Here is a 27,706-nt window from a genome sequence, read left to right as displayed (position 1 = left end):
CTATTTTTTTATATGCCGAACACAATGATCAGCTTTTTGGCTTCATGTCAATGCTTCGAAACCAAAGCCAGCCTGGATGGTGTCTCTCCACCACCTCTGATTAGGATGAGATAGTATAAGTTAACAAAAACCAATGAGTGCACGAGGAAGAGAAACAGGAGGAGTGGACAGACGATGTCTAGAAGCGATAAGTGAAGGTAGAGAGGAGTGAAACGGTGTGCACATTGTGGTGGGAGCGTGAGAGAGAGAAAGAGAGAGAGCGATAAGAGGAGGAGAGAGTCGGGGAGGGAGGGAGCCAGCTTGTCATTGTGAAATAGTTGGGTGGAATACACGTGTGAACTGCAGTTCCTCTCTGCACTGCGCTGAATGGTGACCAGGAGACAGGACAGGAGGGGGAGGACTGACCAGCATGGAGCTCCACTCACCCAAAAAGAGCTGAATAAACAGTACAACACAGCACTGCAGCAAAGACAAGACACACACTGAGAAACACAGACAAAAGGACGCAAGAAAGGAAAGCAAGGTATCCTCTGGTGTTTTTGTGCACTTTTGTGTGTGTTGCCACATAAAATGTGTGTTTGGGAATGTGACGACTGTTTTGAGTTGCATGCTGTAGTTGTGTAAGCGTGATGGTGTGTTAGAGTTTGGGTTTATGAGTGTGTAATTAGGGTGTGTGTTACTCCATCCAGAGATTGTGTTGCTGTTGAATTATTGTACTGAGGTAAGATTGAGAAATTGAGAGAGAAATACAGAATACATGGTCAATATCAGCAAACTGAAGCTCTTGTGGGTGAGCTGGATATAGTGGAGTTTACTTCTGAATATTTTCTCAGAGGGAGAGGAACTTCACTGCCTGCTTTTGCATGAGGTAGAGTGTTTTTCTCTCCCTTACTCTCTTCTACTTTTGTTTTGTCTCTCATACCTCCAGTTCTCGCACCATGACTGAGATTAGAAGGTTTAGCGAGAATAAACGTTTTCAGGGAATGAGGGTGTAGACGCTACATTTGCACGTGAATGCTGAAATGGGACTTGCAAGTACCTGATACAAAACACATGTGAGGCATCTTTGGAGAGGGAGTAATAGTAACTTTTCTCAGATTTCACTGTTTCTATGGGTACTAAGAGAGACTTGATATAGACACAGTAGCTGAAGTGGCTGCTGACTTCTGGGCATTTCTTCTGTTACACAGAAGTGTGGCGTAATGGTTAAAGATCTGGGCTGGTAATGAAAATGTTGTGGGTTCAGTGCCCGATTTGTGCCCTCGACCCCAGTTTGCTCGAGAGGGACTGTCACTGGACCTTAACAAATGTACTGCAACTAATTACTAAACAGATTATGACGGTGATTTTTCCAGTTGGTCCTAGAAAAACATTCCAAATAGATATTTGGGTTAGGACTGAGATTGGACTTGAACATTATTATAAACCTGTCTGAGTTTATGGGTAGATAATAGTTAGGAGTTGTTATTTGTTAGAAAAAAAAAATATTTTATCAAAACTGCTTTGCTGCTTATTGATATTTGGAGAAACTTTCATCTACCATGTCAAAGTCATGTGGTGCAACCAACATACAAAAAAGCATAAAACAGGATATTATGTTCCAATATTCATGACAGTGTGTTGAGGTCAATAAGTCTTGTAACATTTCAAATGATCTGACATAATTGCATGACAAGGTAAGTTCAGGCTGTAAAATGTCATGTGGTGCAACTGCCCAAAACATTTAATGATATTTAGAATTAGTAATTCATAAATATCTGCTAAGAATACTTTTAATAAATATTTTAAATTAAAATATGTACAGTATATTTTAAGGGGGGGGGGGGGGGTGAAAGTAATAGTTAGGATGTGCAAATTCCAATGTTTTCAAAGTGGTGTTAATTTATGGTTACACCACTTGACATTTTTGGAGACATTAAATTGAACCTTTTCTTGAAAATAGTTCATAATATTTTTCAAAACCATATGAAACAAGTATATATATATATATATATATATAGCACATTTCTGAACTTGGCACATGTGTTTTAAACTATATTTAAAAGAAAAATTTATTGGACACACCTACATGTTATTGAGCAACATGTCATTTTCTTATCATTATTTTTCTTCTTTTCTGAAATGTAAATGATCATGTTTCTTTTCTCAATGTTGTGGCAGGTGTTTTGAGTGGAATAGGAGAGCAGTCAGAGATCAGTGGTCATTGGTCTCAGGATGTCCAGGAGCAGCTCTGTGGGGGATTTGGTGCCCAAAGACATTACTGAGATCCTGGCCTTGCAGCAGGCCAGTAAGAAGAAACGGGGTTCATCCTTGGGCCGGGCTTTCAGTTGGTTCAAGGGCAGTAAACGCAAGAGGAGTCTCAGTAATGGGCATAGCCGGTCAGGAGGTCCATGTGGACGGTCTGGAGAAAGCACTACAGCCAAACAGATTCATGCCAGTGGTGACTCTAAAGGTAAGCAAAAACTCCTTGCTTGCTTCAAATGCAGTGTATTTGTAACTAGGTAATACACCTAGTTGTGTATTACCGGGTTTGTTTTTGAAGAACTGGATTAGTTGATGCTAGTCAAAGATGCCTGATTTTGATACCATAGATGAAAAGGTTTCAAAATACCATAAAGTTTTGTTTTAGCCACGTTCTCTGGTGCCAGTCTGTCCAAACCTTGAACATGGAATTTTGTTCTTGCTTTATTTGAATGGTTATCACTGGGACATCACTTATTCAAGCAGGATTAAGCTACAATCACAAGGACATGTCTTCTCTGGAATGGCTTATCTGCTATTTTGTTGTTTCTTTTTGCTTTATGACTTCCTACTTTACACTTGCATTGGGTTTAACTTTTCTACTGCAAAGACAAAACAGTGTTGATATGCTATTATGTGTCTCTGAGCAAATCAGTGGCATTGTGTGGTGTTGTCACGGGTGAATGTTTTCTTTGCGTATCAGTTTGAATGTGACATAATAAGAATTGTCATATTCAGTATCATCCAGCACCAGTGTTGCCAGATTGGATGGACGATTTCCAGCCCAAAAGCTCACCAAAACCCGTCCATTCCAAAAACAACAAAAAACACCCAAAACATTAACTGTCAAAATAATGTGATAAAATGTTCTTGCCCTGCCATGTAAGGACCATTTTTTTAACTCCTTAAAACAAAATAATGATGACAAAATAATATAAAAATAGATACATTTCACAGGAAACCGGATAAAATCAGGGAAAATACATAACAGAGAATTACCAAATATGACTACAATATGCAGGCAGACACTATGTCAAAACAGCAATCAAGAAATTAACCGATTCCCTCGAAATAAGTCAACAATAATAAGCCAATTTAAATGCAAAAAGTGCCCAATATAAGTAATCGGAATAACTAGTGTAATTGGCAGGTATTTCACATTCGTTCATGCACACATCATGACAGTCAAAACTGCGTCATTCATTAATACATACTGTACGATAATCCGACCTTAAAAAATCAACAACAACAGTAAAGCGCTTACCTTCCTATAGCACTTTAACTTCAGACATATTGCAGAACATAATACAGAACTTGGCACAGTCCCATATTCAGTTTTTATTTTGATTAAATTATTCAACTATGCTCTGATTTCAGTTACAATGATATTAGAGCCTTTGTGTCATCTCCCTCCATAGGTTTAATTCAAGTTTTGAGAGTTAAGTCACTCTCCCACTCTTTTCTGTGTAACTTATATTTATATTTGGTGTTGTGATCACTTGAATATACAGCTATTCATTCAAAATCTGATCCCTTATCACGCTAAAAACCCATCAGCTCATGAATCATCACATCTGTCTGCCGATCCCTATAGTGATTGGCTAAAAGCACGGTTGGCGACGTCAGCATCAGCATCAGCTGCTTCTGCAGTGTGTGTGTGTGTGTGTGTGTTTAGTAACATCATGATGACTGATTGGATGCAGTACATGCACACTTGGTTTTTGGTTGTTAACTAATTAGTCTATACAATTTAGATATTTGATTACACCCAGAATCTCCTAGCAACCACCCATATCTTCTTAGCAACACCCTATCAACACCCAAGCAACCACCCAAGACAAGCTAGCAACATCATAACACCCTACACTCAAGAACAAAACCTAGAAATCACTTTAAAACACTTTAGCAACCACCCATAATGTCCTGGGAACACCCAAACAACACCCAGCAACCACCCATATCTTACTAGCAACACCCTATTGACCCCAAGCAACCATCCAAGACAAGCTAGCAACACCCTACACTTAAGAAAAAAAAAAAACTAGAAGCCACCTAGAAACATTTTAGCAACCACCCAAAACTTCCTGGGAACACCATAGCAACACCTTAGCAACTGCCAATATCTTAGGAAGACCTAATCAATGCACAAGTAAACATCCAAGACCAGCTAGCAACATCCTAACACCCTACACATAAGCAAAACAAATAGAAACACTTTAACAAGAACTTCATGGGAACACTCTAGCAACGACCTAGCCTATATCTTCCTATCAACACCCAAGCAAACACCCACAAGATAGCACCACCCTAGCAACCACCTACACCTAATGTAAATCCTTGCATCCACTTAGAAACACTCTAGCAACCACCCAGGAACAATGTATCAATGCTCTAGTGATCGCCTAGCAACACTATAGCAACAAGCTAGAAACACCCTATAATCCACCCACAACCACTATAATAACACCCACCCAATCAACTGCCTTAGAAATAAACAAAAATTTAGAGAGAGATGTGCTGTAACTAGACCTCCAGCAAGAGGATTGAGGATCTCTGCCATGTGACATCTGCTCACAAATCCCTGTGTGGAACCTAAGATTGTAAGAACAATATTGGACACTACGTTCAGCATTATATCCCCAGCCTTTCTGCTAAGTGGTCTTGGGAAAGTTTTGCAAAGCTGGCCCCTGAGGTCCACTTGGACACTGACTCTTTAAAACCTGCTGGACCACTTTTATGTTGGGGTCCAACCAGAAGAGCAGGAGACTATGTAAAAAGTCTCTGTTTCTGGATTTTTCTCCTCCTGCCCCCACAAGTCTCACACTCCCTCTGTTACACTGAAAAAGCAAGTAGACTTTGAGTTGCCAGAGTCTGTGAGTTAACAGGCACTTGGGACTTTAGCTGGACATACACCGAGAATAACATGTCATTCAGAGTCTTCTAGTCTCATATTCTCTTCTTAAACTCCACAATTTATAGCATTTTCTGGTCTTTATGAGAGGGAGACAAAGCCAACGTGCGGAAAGGTCTGAGAGATGAGACACATGCTGTGTTATTGAAGGATGACTGATTTTTCTGAAATGCTTTGTAATATTACATCCCTTTTCTTTACCTCGTGATCTCTTTTTTATCTGGTTTCACAGTCTCCAACCCAAAAAGTACATTTAATTTGAATGAATGTGTACTTGTAGTTGTGCTTTGTATCTTAAAAGTATTTGGTAACAGTAACACTTTATTTTAGGGTCTCTTAACTAGTTTCTTATTAGCATGCATATTACTAGAATATTAGCCATTTATTAGTAGTAATTAAGCACATATTAATGCCTTATTCTACATGACCTTATTCTACATCCCTAATCCAATACCTAAATTTAACAACTACCTTACTAACTATTAATAAGCAGCAAATTAGGAAATTATTGAGAGTGTTCCCTATTCTAAAGTTGTTACCAAGTATTTAAAAATATATTTTTAGATGAAATAATATTAATGAAACAACATAGATTACACTTAAATTAAAGTACATTTTAAATAATTTTTAATGATATTTTGTCATGCTTTATATAAGTACACTGTATTTTGATGTGATGATTATCATACTAAAGCAACTGTAAAATATTTGATTCAAATGTTAACTGTAATGTGTTATTTCATATTACATTTAAAGTTAATATTTTAAATGTACTAAATTGCAACTTCATCATTGCATGTCTCATTACAAATATATTTAAATACACAAAATACAAATTTCAATAGAAATTATATTAAAGTATGTTTTAGTTACCACAAATGCTTGTCAGTACATTCAGCAGTAAACTATAATCATATTTTTTAATAAAAAGTTCTACTGAAGTCCTACATAAGTGGGTCAAAAACTAAAGTTCAGCCAATTATATTTCATATCAATTTAAACTATAATACATTTTCATTTAATTGCAATTCAAATACAGTTAAGTGTTCAATAACATTACATTATTATTATAATATTATTTTAAAGTATGAATTTAATTGCAATATTAGAAGTTACTAATTCACAGAAGATGATGTGAGTGGTGCATGTCTGTGCTTGGTTAGTAGCATATTTAGTACATTGCTTAGCAGTTTCTAGGGTGCTGTGTGTAGATGCTATAGGGCATTGTTATAATTACACAAAGGCACAAGGCCCACGAGACTCTGTGATATTCCAGTCTATATACAGAAATAGGATTTGGGAGATGCTGCTTCTTGTGGGCCCTTCCCCAAACAAATCAGTTGGGCTATCCTGATTCAGGACATTTCTGGGCTTAGGGGCTCAACAGTGCAGCACTAACTCCTTGCGTCACCCCTGTTTGACTGAGCTCAGCCTCTGTCTACCTCCCTCCCTCCAGCCAGAGGGCTCTATCAGGTCCGGAAGCTGTTTGAGGGGTGAGATCACTGTGCATGGGATTCCCTCTAATGCAAAACATAGACACAGTAAATGTGACTTAATGTGACCTTCATAATGTATAACAAAAAGGAAAAATTTAAAATTTGACTTTTAAATCAATACATAAAAGTTTCTGTAGTTGATGAAACATGTGGAACTCTTACGACAAGTGTAGTGGAAATAAGAAAAAAAAAAAGTGAAGAAGAAGAAGGCAGATGTTATTTAACTGGTCATTCTTATTGTGGAAGCCGGACATCTGTTAACGATGATCTCAAATGCCAACATAGAATGATGACTTGTGGTCAAACAGAGGAGGGTTAAATGAAACATGAGCTTCCTGTAATAGCTCTGAAATAAAGAACATGTGAATGTTTAATGGCGTTTGGAGACACTGATATACATCCCAACGCACGTCACAGAATCACAAAAGAACAGAGTGACAAAAGACAGTAATTTAATGTTCCGAGTGCTTCTCTGCCCAGAGGACGGTTAAAGAGCACATGAGGTCAGAATGGGAAACTGTGATAGACATAAACTGTGTAAAAAGTCTTGCAGAGTAGAGGAATATGATGACATGTTTTCATAAGAAGTAAATTTAGTGTTGCTTAGAAGACTGTGAAGATAAATAGGCCTTTACAAAATATACAACCACGGAATTCCACAGAAAACTCTGCAGATTTCCACAGAATAGGAACATCAGCCATTCAAGTTCAACAAATGCATGATCATTTAATATATATCTTTGCATATTAAACAGCTCTCTGCTGTACTTCATTCTGATTGGTCATTCCCAACATTACGCAATCAAATGTTTTTATAGGCTATACTGACCACAAACTAAATTCCTGATTTTGGCTGACATACATTCCAAGGGTTATTAAGTAATTCCAGTATTTTGTTGACTATATTACAGTTGTAAATCAATTTTAAATATTACTTTGTCTTATTTTCAAATAGGGCTGGGCGATAAATCGATAACGAAAATTATCGCGATATAATTTTCCTCGATAAACGATATGAAGAGTTTGATATAATGTTTATGCATCAAAAGCGGAACGAAACAGCATGCCGCACAGACCGCTTATCAAAGTTCAAAACGGCCGCGCAGCGCGAGTTTGCCAGAGCAGATGCGTTCAGATGCTGATGAGACGGTCACAGATGTTACTGATTTTGATAATGAATAAACATTTACATCTGCATCCTAACTCAAGCTACTATCAAATGTGCATTTCTAAGAGACAATATTATATATAATAATAATAATAATAATATATTATTAAGCAACAAACTGTTTCTTGATTTAAAACAATATCACTCATTAGAACATGCAGAAACTAAGAAATTTATTTTGCTATTAAGATATTTATATTGTTAAGGAAAATTAAGGAGCAACTCACTTTGGAGCAAAAATCTGGCTTTAAACTTGAAAAAAATAAAGATTTGATATTTATCGTGATAATTATCGATATCGACTGATATGAAGAAAAATTATTGTGAACCAATAACAGCATTTTGTACTGTTTATAAGAAGTATTTTGACTCTCAAAATCATTTTAGGTCACTGGAGTACTGAAAATATTATTAAATATTAATGTACTCAGAAGTGTAACAGCTATCAGCTTCACTGCTTCATGCCATGGCCGCATTACTAACTCGGGTGTGCATTAATAGTCAATAATGAATAAGTCAATTATTCCATCACAAAGAGTCTAGTATTATCAGCTACATTCAACACATTTTACAACATATAAAGCCACAATTCCACAGGTTTATCACCAAATATTTTTTTAGTTTGCTTTTGAAAGAAGTATCTTGCTCACAAAAGATTATTTATTTAATTACATACAGTAATAATCATTAATATTGTAAAGTACAATTTATTTATTTATTTTTTATTTAGTATATTTTAAAATCTTAATTTATTGATGGCAAAGCTGGCACTTGTGCTGCTTAATAATTTTGTATACACTTTTTTTTTTTCAGGATAATTTGAATTTTATTTGAAATATAAATCTTTTGTAACATGCCTTTACTATCACTTTTGGTAAATTTAATGCATCCTTGCTGAACAAAAGTATAAATTTCTTTTAAAAAAAATCTCTCTGACTGCAAAACTCTTGAACCATAGTGAATTTTCATTGACTTTTCCCTCTACATATTAACTCTGTCGAATAGAAACTTCTACATTTTCTGTGCATCTTTCACCTACGATTCCCATTCAGCCAAGTCATCTCATGTGTCTCAGTGTTTGTGGTTTTCATTATGTAACTCACAGTAATGGATACACCTGTTGACATGTTCGTTTCACCATTTACTCCAACAAATTCTTGCCCTCTCCTCCCTCTTCCAGCCTGTGCATGAAAACAACCAGGCAGCTCACTGACAGCTTCTCACTACAGTCTTCATTTACATAAGAAAGCATTAAGTCTTTTTCTTATTACCACAAACCTGTCAGGGAGACTAAGGCACACTTCTCACACACCTTTTATAAAGTTAAGATAAGTGGGATAAAACAAAGTCGCTAATCCCTTTGCAGTAAGATTTTACACAGTTTCAGTACACTATCCGAGTGCTGAACCTCTTAGCTGGACTGTTTAATTTTGGCTGTGGCCGTGATGTTGGTGTAATGAAACAGGGACACTCTGACAGCATTAATGGATGAAATTGCAGTTTAGAGCTCCAGAGAGAAAGCACAGGAATGAGGAGAGTCTAAAAGAAGCTGCCAAGGTCACGAACAAGTTCTCTGACCTCAGTCTGGGTCATGACGGTTACACCCAACTGTCCGGCAAACACACACAAGCTCAGCAAGGGGTGCTGACACACCCACACTTCGCTGCTGTGAAACCAGATAACAGTATGGGCACATTTCCTATTGTCATAGCAGCCGGCCCATGACCTCTTGACCTCCATATCTCTTTGTTTAGATCTATTAATACCATTGGAGATGGAATAATCCAGTCGCTGTGTCTATCAGGGTATGTTTGCACAGCAGTACAAAGTGTTACTTCTATCATGTGGGTGGAACTTGATATTATTTTTTGGCTTTTCATATTTATCTTGATGTATCTAATATTTTACAATGTATTTTGCTAAATTATGGCTGTACGCTTTATTACCTTGGCTTTAAAGTTATAGTTCAGCCAGAAATGAAAATTGTGTCACCACTTACTCACCCTTATGTAATCTAAACTTGTATGACTTACTTTCTTCAATTAATAAGATAATTAAATGAGTATCGGGTTGGGTGAATTCAATATAATGACAATAAATTACAAATTTAAAGGGATAGTTCATGCAAAAAATTAATATTCTGTCATTAATTACTCACCCTCATGTTGTTCCAAACCCGTAAGACCTTTGCTTATATTCAGAACACAAATTAAGATATTTTTGATGAAATCCTAGATCTTTCTGACCCTTCATACAGCAACGCAACTAAGATGTTCAAGGCCCAGAAAGGTAGTAAGCATATCATTAAAATAGTCCATGTGACATAAGGGGTTCAATCATAATGTTATGAAGCTATGAGAATAATTTTTGTCAGAATGCTGGCTTCTGCATCAGCAGCACCACACACATGCATTGTGCTGCTCTTAGAAAGCACTTCGAACTCTGACACGGAAGAAAATAAAATTTTGAATAAAGTTGTTATTTTAGTTTTCTTTGCGAACAAAAAGTATTCGTGTAGCTTTTAAATTATGCTTGAACCACTGATGTCACATGGACTATTTTAACAATGTCCTTACTACCTTTCTGGGCCTTGAACGTGGTAGTTGCATTGCTATCTGCTGTATTTTATGAATGTAGGTATTGTGAACTTTCATGCCGAACATCTGTATTGGTGTGAACAGGTCTTTACTCTGCATTACTGTACAATTGCATAACAAAAAAGGAAAGTTATTTCTGCGGTAGAACAAGTTATTTTATGAAATGTTTCCAAGACTACCATTTTATTTGAAAAAGTGCACTGAAGAGTTGTGCACAATAAGACCAAGAACATGTGTTAATAAAATAAACAGGATAAATTATGATTCCATGTTGATGTAATAAAATAGGCTGATAGCCAAAGCTTTGATAAAAAAGATGATGGAATTTGTTCATCCACTTGTGAAAGTTAAAATGCCTGGATTTCAGCATTTTAAAAAGCTGTGCATCATCACTCAGAGACAAACGTGCTTTGCTTTGTCTCCTTCCACCTGGTTGATGCTGAGATAAAATTCTGCTGACTTTTTTTTTTTCATTTCTTATAATGGATCATGACTCATCATGTCACCTTGACCTTGATTTTCTTCTGCCTCCTCTAGCCTCTTCATAACTCTGGCACTGTGAGCAGGCATGCTAGGAATGAAGACAGGGATCAATGAACACACAGATATACTATGAAGGTTCAGGCTGGGCTTTTCATGAGATTAGCTTTTCCTACCTTTTTAACTTGCAAAGACAAATTGTCTTGAACAATTAAAAAGGGAGGAAACAATGTTAAAACAATAATCAGAAAAGGACAAGCAGATCCCTCTAAGAGCAGGTGAATTACATTTGTAGATTGGCACTGAGTAAACTGGCCATGTGTCTGCCAAGTGTTGGATTTGGAGGAATGCAGGTGGATGGAATTTGACTTGATGCAGCTTGGATTACACCCCTCATTCCAGGATAGCAATATCCCAGCAAATCCAGAACAATTGCAGATTTGTGCAAGAGAAAACTGTTAACTTAAAGAAAATGTTCTCAGTATGGTTTTGTTTTTTGGCGCTGTTTTGTGTTCTTAAGAACAGTGAGAACAGCAGGTTTGAGTTACTGGTCATTGATCTAATAAAGCATGAGCCAGCAATGTTTGCCAAGCTGTCTTCACCTTCAGCCACTAGAGGACAGTGTGGAACAAAACCAGGCTGTCTGGTCATCATATTTATGTAATACTCTACATTCTGTAACATCAGGCTCAATACATATTTAAAATGCACTCAGATTCTGTCTGGAGTCTTGAGGTACAGCTCTAACCTGTACGTGAACACACTTCTGGCTTCACACAAGCAATGCAATGGCTGTCTCACACATGCTTACTCATGCGCAGATGGGGTTCTTAATCTGTTACATTTCTAGAGGTGCAAGAAAATGAAAGTTCACCTTGACAACAGGAGCCACGACCTGCTAATTAACAAAGTAATTAGTGTCGTCATAACTGTATGACTAACTGTAAACAGCAGTGAGCAGGCTCGATGGCATTGGCATGATGGCTGGTGGTGAATTTAACTAGTAAGGTATTAGAAGCCATGCTGACTAAAAGTTCTGTGAGATACTTAATCCTCATTGCTCAATCGCAGCATTCAGATATTTGTGAAGAATACCTGCTCTCCAGGATCTAAAATATGGCATTATTCTGCTAGAAGATATAGTCTCTGACATGTAAACAGTAACAAATGTTATTCTATGGGTGCTGTGCAGTGATACACACAGTAGCTGATGGACCAGTATTTTGTTTCAGTTACTATAATGCAGGGATTTTAAATCCGGGGTTGGCGCCCTCAAGGGGGAGCTGTGTGGTTCAGAAAATTAGAAAGAAAGAAAGAAAAAAAAACAGGGCTGTCAAAGACAGCATGTTGTTGAATATTAAGATATTGATGATTTCCTTTAAAAAAAAAATCTGCTTTAGCATAATATTTACTATATAAATAATTCCAAAATAGAACATTACTTTTAAAGTAATCTTTTTACTCAAAAATATTTAGGTTTAAATTTAAGATTAACTAAATGAATTTAATTATTTTCACACTGAACAGATTTATGGTGATTCAAAGCAGTCTGAATAAATGCATTTTGAAAATATGACGATTTAAATCAAATAGATGCAAATAGTTAATCATAATCTATGCCATGATTTTTTAGAGCGTAGAAACCTTACCCATTTCTTACTGGTTTCAATTATGCATAAAAGTTTATTTTAAAACTGTGTAATCCAAATAGATGGAATATCCTAAATATTGTTTTTTTATGTGTTGTTTTGCCTTAGTACATTGACAATATTAAAGCAAATCATTTATTTTAGAAATATAATGTGTAATATTTTTTCTCACACAGTATAAATTGATCTTTATAGATGAAAATATGCATGTTCTATTATGCATTTTAATACAGCGTCATTTTGTCATACTTGGCATTTTGACAAAGCTCTATAAATAAAGCAATTCAGTGTAAAACAAAAGTTTTTAGCTGTGAGAAAGTTTCTTACGAAAAACTGAAGTGTGACAGAAAAACAACTGACACACTTTTGTCACGTCAGCAGTGATGAATGAAGCGGCAGGTAGGAAGCCAGTAATATCACTACACCTTCAGGGCATTAAATTCCTGTCAGGTGAAATTCCTCTCTTCACATCAGAAGCCTCTAAAATAGCATAGCGTGTCCCATGGCACATTCACAGGTTCAGGAGAGGAAGAATCAACAGAATTCAGATGAGCTGAGTCACATGGAAGAACGGTGGTGTGGGTCTGTGCAAAGAACTTAATGCAGAGCCAAATAAGGGCTGCATCGATTTATAAGGCATTACATCCATTAGTCTGTGATGATGCCCTCTGAAAGCTTCTTGTGGCATTCAGACTACTTCTAAGTGTCTGTAAATTGATGTATGATGTACTTGTCTTAGTCAAACCTAATGTTAAACCTGGATCTAGTCTATGGCCAAACATGAGAGTGATGTTGAAGGGTTTGTGTTTGCATGCTTTTCTGAGGGTGGTTTGATAGAACTGGTTGTTTTAGTGGAGAATGATAACATGCACTATAGTGGTCTTGCATCATTGTGTTTGTGAATAACAAATGATGTAATATGGATAATGTTTCAAAAGAGGAGTGTTTCAAGAGAGGATCAGTTTGAAATGCAATGCATGAGGCATGAGGTAGCTGATTGTAATGGTCGTCATAGTTTTTGTTACAATCCTTTTCTGTTACATGATTCATAAAGTGTTTTCCCTGCCAAGTTACAAGAGGATAACGTAATTCCCAGGATTCCATTATGTTTGCATCTGCTTATTCCGGGGCCTCCTGTGTCTTCTGTCTGTTTTAGATTAACAATGATTTGCAAAGCTTTCAGTATTTATAAAGCCTGGGCTCTTGATTACAGCGAGAGGAGGTTGAAGGAGTGGAAACAAGGGAAGGGGAGGCCCAACTTGTACCTGGAAAAGGTCAAAAACATTCCTGGGGCACTGTGTTCCCCTCCTAAAATCTCCAGTGGGCATTCCTTTTCTTCCAGATCAGTACGCAATGTATAAATTAACGTTTCTAAAGCCCGGCAGGCTTAGTTTCAGTTACAGCAGTGTCACACACAAATGCTAAATATTTTGCATTTAAACTTAAAGCGTTACAAAATCAAATGAAATAAATGAAAATAACAAAACATGCATAAAGTGTGCATAAAGACTGTTAACGGTCATCTCCTTAATTTAGATGGAAAACAAACAACATTTTCAAGCCACTATAACCATAGTTTTATACTTCATACTGTTCATAAATTCCCAGCATGTTATTTTAGTATCATTGTAATTATAGCTTGCATTAATATTTTGGATTAGTGTTTATTTTTAATACTTTCTGTTATCATTTAAATCAAAAAGGTTTTGGTAATTTTGTTGTGTTTATTATTCTTTAAATATGTATAGTTTTTATTACTTTTTATTTCAGTTTTACTTTTTGGTTATTTTAGTACATCAAGTTAAAGCTGCAGTCCGTAACTTTTTTGGGTTAAAAATGATCCGAAATCAATATTTGAGCAAGTACATAACCAGCCAGTGTTTAAAACTATCGCCTTACTTTAGCCCGATTCACAACGGTTAGCTTATAATAATGTTTTCTAATTTGAGTGGTACGGGTAGGTTTTCATGGGAAATTTGAGCATGGCACTGCGTCATTACGTCACGTCTGTAAACATAAAGAAGTTGTCCCGGCGCATCGTTTATAGCCTTTTCTCACAGCAGCTGGAATAATTAAATGTATCATTTTGATGGAGGATTGTAATCCCGAAAGGATTATGTGTTTATGAAACACATGTGAATGAAATTAAATTATATTCCAGTTTTAAATGTGCATCTGATTACAGATAGCCTGGGATTACACAGGATTTGTATTTTAAAGAAAACCAGTTCCAGAAGGGAGCATAGTTTGCTTTTTGGGTTAAAAGAATATGAAATTCGAATGGTATGACAATTAGATATCAGAAATTGAAATCTACACACTAATACACATACTCATACTCATACTCACACAATGCTGATGTTGTTAACATTAATAATTTGAGAATAAAGTATAATAATAATAATACTTTGCACGGTTTGATGTGATATGAGCTAGCCGATCTTTAGATTAAATCACCATTGGTAGCGCGATTTATGGTAATGCTTTTTTCCTCAGTTGGTCAGAACAAACGTGGCAGACTTGATACTTACTTGTTCAGATGGCAATATAACGGTGAAAATTCTTATTTGGGTCATATATTCCAAGACATAGGCGAGAATCTGTGATTGCGAAGTACAGTAAACATCCACATCGGTGCGGTGACTGACTGCCACACATTCACTTCAAAACATTAGATTCATTCGCGCTGGAGCCGTGCCGGAACACCGGATCACAACCCAGCGCATGGAAGATAATTCCGCACAGAGCTGCAATTCCAGGTTTTCAAACAGAGATGGCGCTAAAGAGGCAAAACTTACTGACTGCAGCTTTGAACTAAATGAAAATGGGAAATGTTGCCTCGACAACTAACTGAATAAGTTTACATTTTTAAAGTTGTTATATTTTATTATATTTCAATTAAAGTTTGTTTTATTTAATTTGTTTGATCTTTTTTTGGTTAATTTTTAGTTTTAGTTAACTATAATAAGCCTTTCATCAAGACCACATTTTTTCATAACAAAAGGGCCGCTGTTTATGTAAATTAATAAAATAATTTACTCTGTTTATGTAAAATAACTGAATACAGTAAGTATAAGGTTTTTTATATTTTCTTATATTTCAGTTTGTTTTATTTCAAATGAATTTTTTTTTTTGCTTCATCTTTAGATTTAGTTTTAGTTAACTATAATAAGCCTACCTTCAATACCATATTTTTTTATTAATTTCACCTTTGTGAATATTTAATTATTTAGATTAATTTGTGTAATGTGTTGATTGCATATTTCCTTTGATTGTACATTTTATTTTTAATGTAGAGTTAAAACTGCTATATCCTGCCGTCAATGCACTTCTTGGTATAGATCAGAGTCAAATGAATATTAGGTTACCTGATAGAGAGAAAGAGTGAAAGACAGTAACCTGGGGGGAGAGAAAGTTGGAAACACAAGAATAGCGAGAGACAAGAGGACTGCACCAGAAATAGGACAAAGAAAGAGATGCTGGTGGAAGAAAGAATAATGGATAAAATATGCAGGATTCTTGGTATATCCGTGGTTGAGATGGGATGAGGTTTGAGGCTTGCACAGTGCAGCAGTTGAATAATAAGTTGTTTTTTTTGTCTGGTCTAGATTTGAATTACATGCCTACAGCAGTAATGTATCAAGAGATATCATCCATATGTTTCCACATATGTGGAATATAAGATGTGTAAGTCATGACTTTTTAATACTGAACCAGGGAAATGTTTTGGAGGGTATATCCTGGTCAAATTTTTACTTTACTCCAATATATATATATATATATTAGTAGTCAACATTTGAAATGGATCAAAAACCTTCATCAAAGTTGTCCTAAGACAGGAACACAAGCAACAAATACTACTATGACATTTAGAGTGAAGACAGATAGCATATAATAATATTTAAATAGCTAAAGTTACTAGACTATACTATGGAAGCTTGTTTCCATAGACAGGATTATTTTTAACTTTTTTTTTTTTTTTTTCACAATTCTGTAAATTCCGAGGTATAAACTCAGGATATATAAGATATAATCTTGCAATTCTGAGATAAAAAAGTTGCAATTTTCCCATTTTTCATTACTTATTTTGTGGAGGAAAAAAACTGAACTGCACGATGAGAACTCCAAATTCAGATAAAAATTTTTAAAAAGGTAAAAAAATTATATATATATGTAAGCTTATATCACAATTGTGACTTTTTTTCTCAGAATTGGGAATTTATATCTTGCAATTCTGAGAGAAAAAAAAGTCAGAATTGTGAGATATAAACTCATAATTGCAAGAAACGAGTCTAACTTGTGAGATAAAATGTCACAATTACCGTTTTTATTGTTTTATTCCATGGCAGAAACAGGCCTTCATAAATATATAGATAAATAAACAAACAAACATTAACTACAAATATGTAACAATCCCATTTTGTCTCTGGGCTAAAAAATAAGCTCCTTTTTGCAGTTTTTCTTTGGTCAATTCTTAACAGCTTTCATAAGATTCACCCACCTACGGTTTAGACAAACATTTTGTGGATGGAGTCATTGGGATTTATTGGATAAAGGCAAAGGAAATAAAAGCAGGCATCCGTGCAAACAGAGGTATGAACTGCCTAAGGCGAGATCTATAAAGCACACAGAGGAAAGAGTGAGAGACAATACAGGATATACTCAAATATGTGAATCCTGATAGTTAAACTGCATCCATTACTGTTGTGTGAGTGCTTTAATGCGTGTTTGTGTGAGTATACAAGCATGAGTGGTTGAAGCAAGCACATATCCCTCCTTCCTCACATTCCAAGTGGCTGGAGTGAGCTGTGACTGATCATCGCTGAGAGCGGTGTGGTCTGAACAACAGAGGCGAGGAGGGAGGGTCTCACACACACACACACACACACAGCAGAGAGCGGGACATCTCTGTCCCTGCTGCGGCAGCTGGAGCTCTGAGCGGGAACAGGAATATACGGGCATTGCGAGGAGGAGGAAGAGAGAGCAGGGAAGCAAGGGTCCATATGTGGCAGTCCAGTGGGTTTGGGGAGTCTAGAGCCGGTGGGGTCTGAGATCAATGCCATGGGGAACTCCAACAGCAAGAAGAAAACCCAGGCTAACCTCTCCAGCAGTCACCGCACTAGCAGAGTAAAGTCCATCTGGCACTTTAGACATGTGGATAAAGTCAAAACAGGTAGGAAAAGATGGGAAATGCTGCATTTTGCAATTCATAAAGTGTTTAGTATTGCCCAGCTTAGATACTGTGAATAAGTTTTCTGGCAGTGCTTTATTTATTTAGATTTGAGTACGCTGATTTAATAGTGGAATGTATAGTAACTTTGTCTTAAAATGCATTTTTGTTTATTTGTATATATGTGTATAACAAATGCAGTATTGGGGTATTTAAAGATAAAATATAATCTGTCATTGAAAAACCCATATTGGATTTCTGTTGTGTGGGAATCCTGAGAGATTTTGTGCTTTTGTCAGTATGAGAGGGAAAGAGATCCAGGTGAGTTGTTATTGAAATGGAAAATGCTGTAAAGCCGTCATAAGTCTATCATTTACGGCTTGTTTTCCTTAAATTCCCTGCAATCACGGCTCTGTTATTAAGCAACCTCTCATTTTCCAGAGCACACAACAGAGGAGGTCTTTGACTGAAGGTTTGGTACTAATGTTCACCAGTATCAGCACACTTCTGTGACTTCAGGCTTTGGGTTTCTGAGTGGCTTTGAGACAGTCAGTTCTCTGTCATATAAAATCACAGGGGAATGTCAGCACTAAGACCCAGACAGAAAATGAAATCAAAAGTGTACGTCAAAAAGAGCTGCTGTTCACAGAGATGAACAAATCTTCTGTCAAACACATGCCTTTCATCTATGTCTCAGTTGCGTCTTAATAAAAAACAAGACGCAATCTGACTTGCTTTCGTAAGGCACCTCACTTTTCATGTGACGCAAAGACTCCTACATCAAAATATCTCTGTAGAGAAAATGGAAAGAGGAAATTAGCCTATTAGCAGTAATGTCATTTGTGCGTGCAGGGTGCATTATGTCCAAATACTAAGACGTCTCCTTTCTCCTTTTGTTTGCCATAAACGTTTTTGCCAGTAAAATAATTAAGAAAATGTTTGTGAACAAATATTTTTATTTTTTATTAATGTCAATGATAATAAAGACAACAAGAATGATATAAAAAATATTTTGCATTATGGCAATAAACTAGACTATTTTAATGAAAACATATCCACTTATTTTGCAACATGGAAGAAACATCTTCTTTGAACATTTGAGACTTCAGAATAATTAGCTGCTACAAGTAAATAGCTAGAAGAATAACAAAGTGCAGTAAAAAGTTAAAATATTGGTGCTGCAAACTAGTCTGTTCATGAGTATACTAGATTGTCATATAAAGCAGTCCAGCAGGCACCTTGATATCAATTTGATGTCAAGACTTGGTCAAGATGCTGTAACATCATTTTAAATTCAGTTTGGACGGCAATTGGTAATTGGGTGAAAATAAGAAGTTATTCCCACACTGAAATTGGTTTAATGTATGTAGGTCAATATGTGTATTGTTCAATTTACATCAAATCAACATCAACGTCAGTTTGATTTGCATATTTGACCTGTTTTTTGACGTCAATTTAGATGCCAATTTGATGATTTTTTTTTTTTTAATTCAGTTGCCCACTGGGAGCATAGTGGACAGATTTTTGTAGAATAACTGGAAGAAAATGACACTTGAAGCCTTACATATTCAAGTTAAAAATGCCAGTCTGTTCTTTCATTAAAAATAAGGTGGATTCTGTAAATACTTGATCTCCTTCACTGACCATTTCATCAGTGAAGGAAATTTAATATTTACAGATACAAATATGTGCATGTGCGCAAGGTATTTTTCAGTCTGATTGAGAAAGTAGTCTTATTCAAGCATTTAGATGCTTTTTTTTTCAGGTCTACAAACTCCTTTCCAACACAATCGAAATTAATTCAGATTGAGCTCAATCAGCAATGCATTTCCCAAAAGCATTATTAGCCAACTGTGCTCGCATATACCATTGTTACCAACATAGTTCAATGATTCGCTGTTTCCTGAAACCATACTTCAAATGAACATTCACAAACAGCACTGGAAACGTACATGGTTGGAACTACAGCTCTCGACCTGTGGTATAGAAGCATAGTTTGACATGTGGACTAAAAAAATCATGCTGTATTGTTAATTCCATTTGAATATATAACAACAAAACGCACTGAACAACAAAACTCCGGTGTTTCGGTGATGACTCATCTGAACAGAATCATGTGTGAGTGGTTATAGCACACAAAAGTGTAAAAAAAGTAAAAAGAAATATGATGGGACAAATAAGCCTTAATATTAATTAGATAATAATACTAGCCTAATAATAATTTTAATAATAATCTTGATTATCAGCATCTTATAGATATCAAATCAAACAATTTGCATAAATTAGGGTACAATATACTGTATAATTTGAAGGAATTTTTCCATATTTATTTTTTACAGTTGTTTTACCAGTATTTTGAATTTCACACTTCATTGCAAATGTGTTTTAGAGTAACAGAAATGTCTGTAAAATTAATGGATAATGTCGTGTGTAATGAGCTGCCAGTACTTTTTCTGTTATTTTATGGATTTATTTTTTACAGTGTATAACAAAATATATGTTTGTCAAAAGACAAAAACTATAAAACTGTAAAAAATGAGGACTGACTGTGGAACAAAGGTTTGAATGCTATGCTGTATTGAGCAACTGTTATACACTCTTCCTTGGATTGTCTTTATGCATAGCTTTACTCATTCATCGAGCCGTTTATTCAGAAGAGCTGAATCTGAATGCATTCCAGCATACCAGTCTCTCTCCTCACGCGTGACTGGGCAGAATACACAACAGAGGGGTCGGACCCTGTGGCGGCAGTGCTGTGTACATGTGTCCAACGGTCTATAGCGGTTTAAATATTTAGAGGAAAATAAGTGTTCTTGTAGCTGAGCTCCACCTTGTGTGCAGCAAACTATTCAACTCTCAAGGTCTGTGAACCATTAGTGATGTTAGAGATTGATAGATGGACGTTGGATTATGGAGCATCAGTTCTCCTCATCCCATCAGTGCCTGAGCTGCAGGAGTCAAATCATGCACTGGGGAATCTGGGCTCACAGTGAGAAATCCAATATGTTAGATCTCTCTCCATGGTCACGTGAATGATGATTAACACTGGACATAACTCTGACAGATCGTTCATCCCAGTCAACCAGGCTGCAGTTCAAGTGGGACTGGGGGAGGGTCAGCAGATTGCTGCGGAAAGCAAGAACTGAATAGTATAGACCTTTCTTGTGATACTACACCTGTCAGTGCTGCTACAGTGGAACGTGTTTCTCAGAGATTTTTCAGGCGTCTTAGAGAAGATAACACTCATTGCATTAGTTTGCTCAACAAATATTATGTATCTATAGTGAATGTTCTACTAGTTTGCGTGTATCATTGTATCATATTGAAATCCAGCTGGACATTCTGCAAAGGTTCACTCAGAGTTAAAGACAAAATGTTCTTGCAGTAATGTAATAGAATAGGACATTTATTAAATGTTCACACCAAGGATTTTTTAAAATTCTTAAAATGTTTATTTATTTATTTATTTACTTACTTGCTTACTCACTTAATTACAAATGGAAAGTTTTGAATGTTCCAGAACTTTTGGATGTAACATTTTATAACTTTTTATTGACACCAAATTGTTACTTGGGAAGAAGCAATGCAAAGAATACAATGACAAACAATCCACAATATAATTGCTGCCATGGTTTAGTTCAATTTGATTCAATATTAATTGAAAACATTTTTACCCCAAAGACAACAAACATGCAAACAAGTAATACAAAACAATATATTTACTTTAGATGTAGGCTTTTTTAGCTTATTATTTATTTATTTTTAGCTTATTACAACTTAATATCACCTTAAACAAAAGCTAAGTTAGCTAAATTATGAAAGTAGAATCTTATCTTAAGATAAAACTAAAAACATTTTGTTAATCAATGTTTAATTTAGTATTAATAAAGACTTCAGTAGACCTTAAATGTTTGTGATGTATTTTTATTACATCACATTTTTATTTTTTATTTTTATTTTGCATATTGTTTTCATCATACAGTACATACCAATAATAATAGTAATAATAAAAACACAATAATTTCTGCAGTCAGTAAAGCTAGCCAGTACACTGTAAAAAGTGAAAGTTGACTTAACTTAAAAAATTGAGGAAACCCGTTGGTTTAAGTACATAATAATTTAAAAAAAAGTTAAGTGAACTTGACAATTCAATTAACATTTAACACACCATAAGCCACTTGTATTTTGAAATGAACACTAAATAGGCATACATCAATTTTAATATGCATAACTATTCATGCAGAAGAGGGTGAGAAACATTGTTTTTGAGACTTTTCAAATATCACACTGTCCCTGTCACATCAGAAAACTGAACATTCTGAACAAGACGAACCACATGCTGACCTTCAGTAACCTCTAGAGAGCGAAGAAAGCATCTCAGTCCCTAACAGAATTGCAGCTGAAGAAGAATTAGAGCGGGTGTGCTTTTGTTTTGAGGGAAATCCTCTTACTCTGGCAGTGCTGTCAGCAGAAACTCTGTGTGTGTGGTCCACACTAAATGCTCATCAGGACCCAGTATGGGATTTTCCATACAACCTCATTTTTAATCTTGTTTTAGCAGTCAAAACAAGTTCAAAAAGAGTTTGTGTAATACTCCTGAAATAACTTGTGATACTTAGTATGCAGGACGAGTCATGAGATGTAGTGTGACTGTCTGTTTTTCCTGAAAACTACAAGCATGCTGCCTTGAATTTATAGTAGTAAATGGACACTAACAATTTAAATCAAAGCTTATAGTGCATGAAAACACAAACATACGTAATATAGATATATGGTTATAGTATAGTTTGGTTATAGTGAGAAGTATTTGAGTGTTTATAAACACTGTGACAGTAGCTGTGAGAAATTCTCTCTAAATGTCATTTAGCAGTGATCCTAGAGTGTCAAATGCACTGAGGGGTGGCATCAAAGCATGGTGGGTAATGGGGCATAAAATTGATTAGCACTCTGAGTGAGTTATTAAGATCCACAGTTGATGGTTCCCATGTAGATGTAAAAGCTCACATTAAGATTGCTTTGCCTTAGGAAGTAAAACAATTCTCACAGGCATTACACAGCAAAATAATACATTTGTTGCTTGACTTTTAGCTCTGTTATATTTGATAAAAAAATATATTGAAAATTGCTAAAGTATTAAAACCTACCTACATACGCGTAACAAAGCAGCCCATTCATTCAAATATCTTCAACTACATTCTTTTACTGAATTGCATTGGATAGTTCACCCTAAAATGAAAATTCTGTTATCATTTACTCACTATCAAGTTGTTCTAAACCTGTATTTCTATATTTCTGTATTTCTAAACCTGAGTTTCTTTCTTCTGTTGAGCACAAAACACGGTATTTTGGAGAATGTTGGTAACCAAACATTTGCTGGTAGCCATTGACTTCCATATTTTAGTATTTTTTCCCCATATGTAGGTCAAAGGCTGTTTCAAATGTTGTTCTTTTGAACTTTCTATTCATCAAATAATCCTGAAAAAAGATCAATAACTCAGAATGTTTATTCAGCATCAAATCACCATATTAGAATGATGTGACACTGAAGACTGGAGTAATGATGCTGAAAATTCAGCTTTGCATCATGGTAATAAATTACATTTTAAAATATATTCAAATAGAACACAGTTCTTTTAAATTGACTTAGTGAGCATGTACTGTAAGTCTTCTTTAAAAAACATTAAAAAAGCTACAGACTCCAAACCTTTTAGCAGTAGCGTGTGTGTGTGTGTGTGTGTGTGTATTATATTGTATATTTCATCACTGCATCTTGTAACCACAATAATTCTGACAAGACTTTAAGGAGCTGTTCAGAATGCATTTTTTGCATTCATTTCAGCTTTTAAAAAATGTGTCTCGAGACCTTGTGATTTTCTGTGCGTCTTGCATATTTATGTCTGTGTGAATGGCTAAGTCATCCTGTTTCACACCTTTAGAACGTTTTTATGTTCAGCAAGTTTGACCTGGATATGAACTGTGTTCAACTGTATATTGAACACAGGGGGCTTGAAAAATCCCAGCAGATTTATACTATTTGGTGTTCAAACTTTCCACCTGTTTAAAACAAAACATGGAGAAGCTGCACTCTAGGACTCATCTCAGAGGCTGGATGTAGTAATTAATAATTCCATAGCAACAGGCTGCGGTGGGCAAGATATTCCATTTTTCATTATCCCACGAGCAGCATTTGACTAATCCCTTTGAATTCTGTGACTGGTGTAGGCGCGTGCACATCCTTCCCCCTTTGAAGTTTCAGTTAAAAGTGCTTCAATCAAGCACAGTGCCAAAAAGAGTTACAGAACAGCACGATAATCTGTGTCAGCGGAGGGAAATTCTTTCATACCCAAAATAGAAATTGTTAACAGTTTTAATGTTTATTTTAATAGGATTCTAGAGTACACTCCAATTAATCCCCCTACACCAGTGACCTCAGGATTGGATTTGTTCTCAGACTGGCCAGGGTTCCTCAGGGAGGAGAGAGTTGCTTTTATTATATCTTGAGCTGCAACCAAAAGAACCCGCCAAATGTTGTTTCAAGAATCCCTGCCAATGTCAACCTGTTTTCCAAACTCAAATAGTTTTCAAGTCATTTAGAAACATGTTTTGACTGGAGTTTTGGTTTTATTGCTTACATCTAGTGATAGGCAGAATAGAAAAGGGCCCAATATAAAGCCATTGTGTCTGAATGTAATGGGGCCTGCTGCAGCCATTTCCTTCATTACAGACAAATTGATTTAGCATATTAGAGGCAAGGAGACAACACCAAAGCCATTTTGTACACTTTTCGACCAACAAATAACATACAAATGGTAGCTGGGATAACAACAAATATAGTCGCTGGGATAAATATTATAGCTGGGATGTGCCTTTAAAGGGATAGTTCAATCAAAAATTAAGATTCATTCATTATTTATGCTACTGTCCTTTTATCTTTCCCAAACTGTATGACTTAATTTTTTCTGTAGAACACAAAAATGTATTCTGAAAAATGGTTCAACTGTTTTTGCCCATTTAATGAAAGTCAGAGGGGTCCAAAACAACACTGACCCCCACTGACTTTGATTGCACGGAAAAGGAAAATTTTTATCTTCCAAAGAATAACGGAAGTCATACAGGTTTGGTATAATGTTTCATTTTTGGGTGAACTATACTTATAAATAGTTCATTAGTATTACTCAGCAAATCCAAATGTTAAATGCACAGTAATGTTGTAGGAGTGTTGTAATAGCCTATAGATTGGGACCCAAATTTATCTTTGTCAAACAACACTAATTTGCTTTTCACTTGATGCTAAGACACTGTCATTAGCCTTGCTAGTGCTTTGATGCAAGTTCTGTTAATGAAGTAGGTCATTGGGCTGAAGTTTGCAGTTTTCTTGCTTACCTGTGAACGTCAATGTAAAGACTTCAGAATTAGCATTCACTCTGTGTAAGAAAGCACACTAACAATTGCTATCACACACCGCCGCTTCATCCTGTTAGACTCAGATAAACAAACTGTTATATTCACATATTCTTCTGCAAACAAACTGTAATTTCGCAGGCTTATGACCAGGCTTGAAAGTTGTCTGATGCAAAGGTCTGCAATGAATTCTGAAGGCCATGAAAAGCAGTTTGTATTGACGGGATAGTGTTTCAGTGATAGCAGAACAGAGCATGTGTGTTACAATGAGACTGCAGTAAAGTATTTTAATTTTGTATGCAACTGAAGAGAGAGTGTCATACATGTTTGGAGAACAACATGATGAATATGGTAACAGAATTAAATTTTTGGGTGAACGATCCCAAACTCGTTGCATGGTGGAATTTTTTAATTTGCTGTATAACAGCAAACACAGATTTGGCATTTGACTCCCTGACCTTATGTAACACCAGGTAGTGTCTGTTTCCATAAAACTTCTGTCTGTTCTGTATTAGAATCACACCATGTCCATTAGCATAGACAGAACTGCTCTTTGTGTTATTAGCTTGTTAAGGTAACACACACACACGCCAATAAGGGAACTGTTTTTGATTTGTAACTGCTGTTAAATCAAATTATGCTTGATAAAAAATTAATCTGACAGCTCTGTACAAGACTCGAGAGTTCATGTAAAGTCACAGGACTGATGTTGTTATTTCAGAGCATTTATACCATATGACAGACTCCAGATGCTCTTATTTCCTAATTTCACTAATGACGTCAATATGTCTAAATGATTAACTAAGGCCCTTCTGATGTAATTTAGTTTCTGATGATCTTCACAGAACCTTCAGTTCACTTAAATGCTGATGAAGCTCTTCTTCTGTTGTCATAGTCAGCCGTGTTTGCATCACAGCAGTAATCCAGGTGGCATCTTTGCCTGTCATCTTGTCTAACAAATTAGACGGCTCAAGACATGAGCAACTCACATGTACAGCCTCTGATTCTTGTAACAAATTTAGGTTGGTAGAAACTAAGAGGGAAAACTGGATTGACTACAAGCTGATTACAAGCCACCATTGCAGTCATTTCAACATCTTAAAACCAAGTGAAAGTGTCTTTGTGTGGTCGTACTGAACAGGGTTTGCCTTGTTTTAGGAAAGGATGATAACTGACAAATGGAATGCTGATAACATTTTCACAGTGTATCTAGTGAGCTAATGTAGCAAACACCCTCCACATCAACCCCACATCAGAGTAATACTATAAAAAAAGTTGCAAGCAGCTACATAGTTTTCCCATTCCTGACAGTTTTCCATTTTCCTGTAACTTACAAAAAAGGATATTGTTCAAATTGCTGTCAGTTCTAATGAGCAAATTTTTTTTCTGGATGTTTCATTCAATGAAACTTAACAATAATACAGTTTGATGTATGATTCTGGCACAATCATTGTAATTTCTTCTCCTTTATAATAAATAGCCAGTCACACTTTAGTTTGGGGACCAGTTCTCACTATTAACTATGATTTTTGCCTCAGTAAACTCCTAATTTGCTGCTTATTAATAGTTAGTAAGGTAAACTTAGTAAGTTTAGGATTAAGGTATCTAGAATATGGTCATGCAGAATAAGGTATTAATATGTGCTTTAGAAGTACTAATAAACAGCCAATATGCTAGTAATATGCATGTTAATGAGCAACTAGTTAATAGTGAGAATGGGTCCCAAAAATGAAGTGTTACTGAACAGCCATAAGCAAAATTATAACCTCGTGTTTCAAGTGGATGGGAACTGTGACAAACAGCAGATATCAGAAGGAAGACACAGGGTTACTGGGTTGTTGTTGCACATCTGGTTGAAGCATGTTGGTTCCTGCACTCACAGACCCTTTAATGGACTAAGAGCAGTAAAGACGCACCCATCAGTGTCTCTAAAGCTCCTAACTGTGCTGCACTGCCTGCGGTGGGTCTGCTCGAGTTCACTCTGAAGCTAAAGCAAACTTCACTATGATTATGTATCTAACTAAAAAAAAAAAAAAAAAAAACTTATGTATGAATTTCTTTCTTCTATTGAACATAAAAGGCAATATTTTGAGTAATGTGGCTAACTAAACTGTTTATTTATTTATCTATTTATTTACATACAATGGAAGTCAATGGCTACCAGCAACTGTTCGGTCAGCCACACTCTAAATATTGTCTTTTATGTTCAACAGAAGAAAAACTCATACAGGTTTAGAACAACTTGAGGGTAAGTAAATGATGACATAATTTTCATATTTGGGGGGTGAACTATCCCTTGAAACATGGTGTGTTAATGGGAGCTGTGCCATTACTTTTCTAAGCAATCAAATTAAAAAACAAAACAAAACACACTTAGAGGTGGGCACCTTTGGGAAAAAGCAGTATGCTTTATTATAATGAATGTGCATAAGTACACTTTTAAGTATTTTACTTATTTTAAGTACACTTTTAAAGAGTGCACTTTGTAATAATGTAACATGCTAATTTTTACCTTAAAGTACATTTGAAATAATCATGTTTTAATATATTTTGTTGTGCTTTAACACTTGTTTTGATATGTTGACTAACATAT

The 27,706-nt window shown here is 35.7% G+C and overlaps 1 protein-coding gene across 5 annotated transcripts in view; it reads left to right on the top strand.

Annotated features, from left to right (window-relative positions):
• The first annotated feature begins 331 nt into the window (after positions 1-331).
• Positions 332-27,706, top strand: part of kiaa1522 (KIAA1522 ortholog) — a 49,396-nt gene continuing 22,021 nt past the window's right edge. For 3 of the 5 annotated variants that reach the window (XM_058753308.1, XM_058753307.1, XM_058753309.1), the window contains exons 1-2: positions 332-523; positions 2,161-2,452. In XM_058753308.1, the coding sequence (XP_058609291.1) occupies positions 2,215-2,452 (238 nt within the window). In that variant the 5' untranslated portion in view covers positions 332-523; positions 2,161-2,214. Of the gene's footprint in view, positions 524-2,160; positions 2,453-16,746; positions 17,716-27,706 lie in introns of those variants that run through there. The other 2 variants (XM_058753312.1, XM_058753310.1) reach the window with 1 other exon arrangement.

This window comes from Onychostoma macrolepis, chromosome 19 (assembly GCF_012432095.1).
Source record: "Onychostoma macrolepis isolate SWU-2019 chromosome 19, ASM1243209v1, whole genome shotgun sequence".
NCBI classification, from domain to species: Eukaryota; Metazoa; Chordata; class Actinopteri; order Cypriniformes; family Cyprinidae; genus Onychostoma; species Onychostoma macrolepis.
Note: the sequence above shows the minus strand (reverse complement) of the source record. Positions and strands in the feature narration are given on the sequence as shown.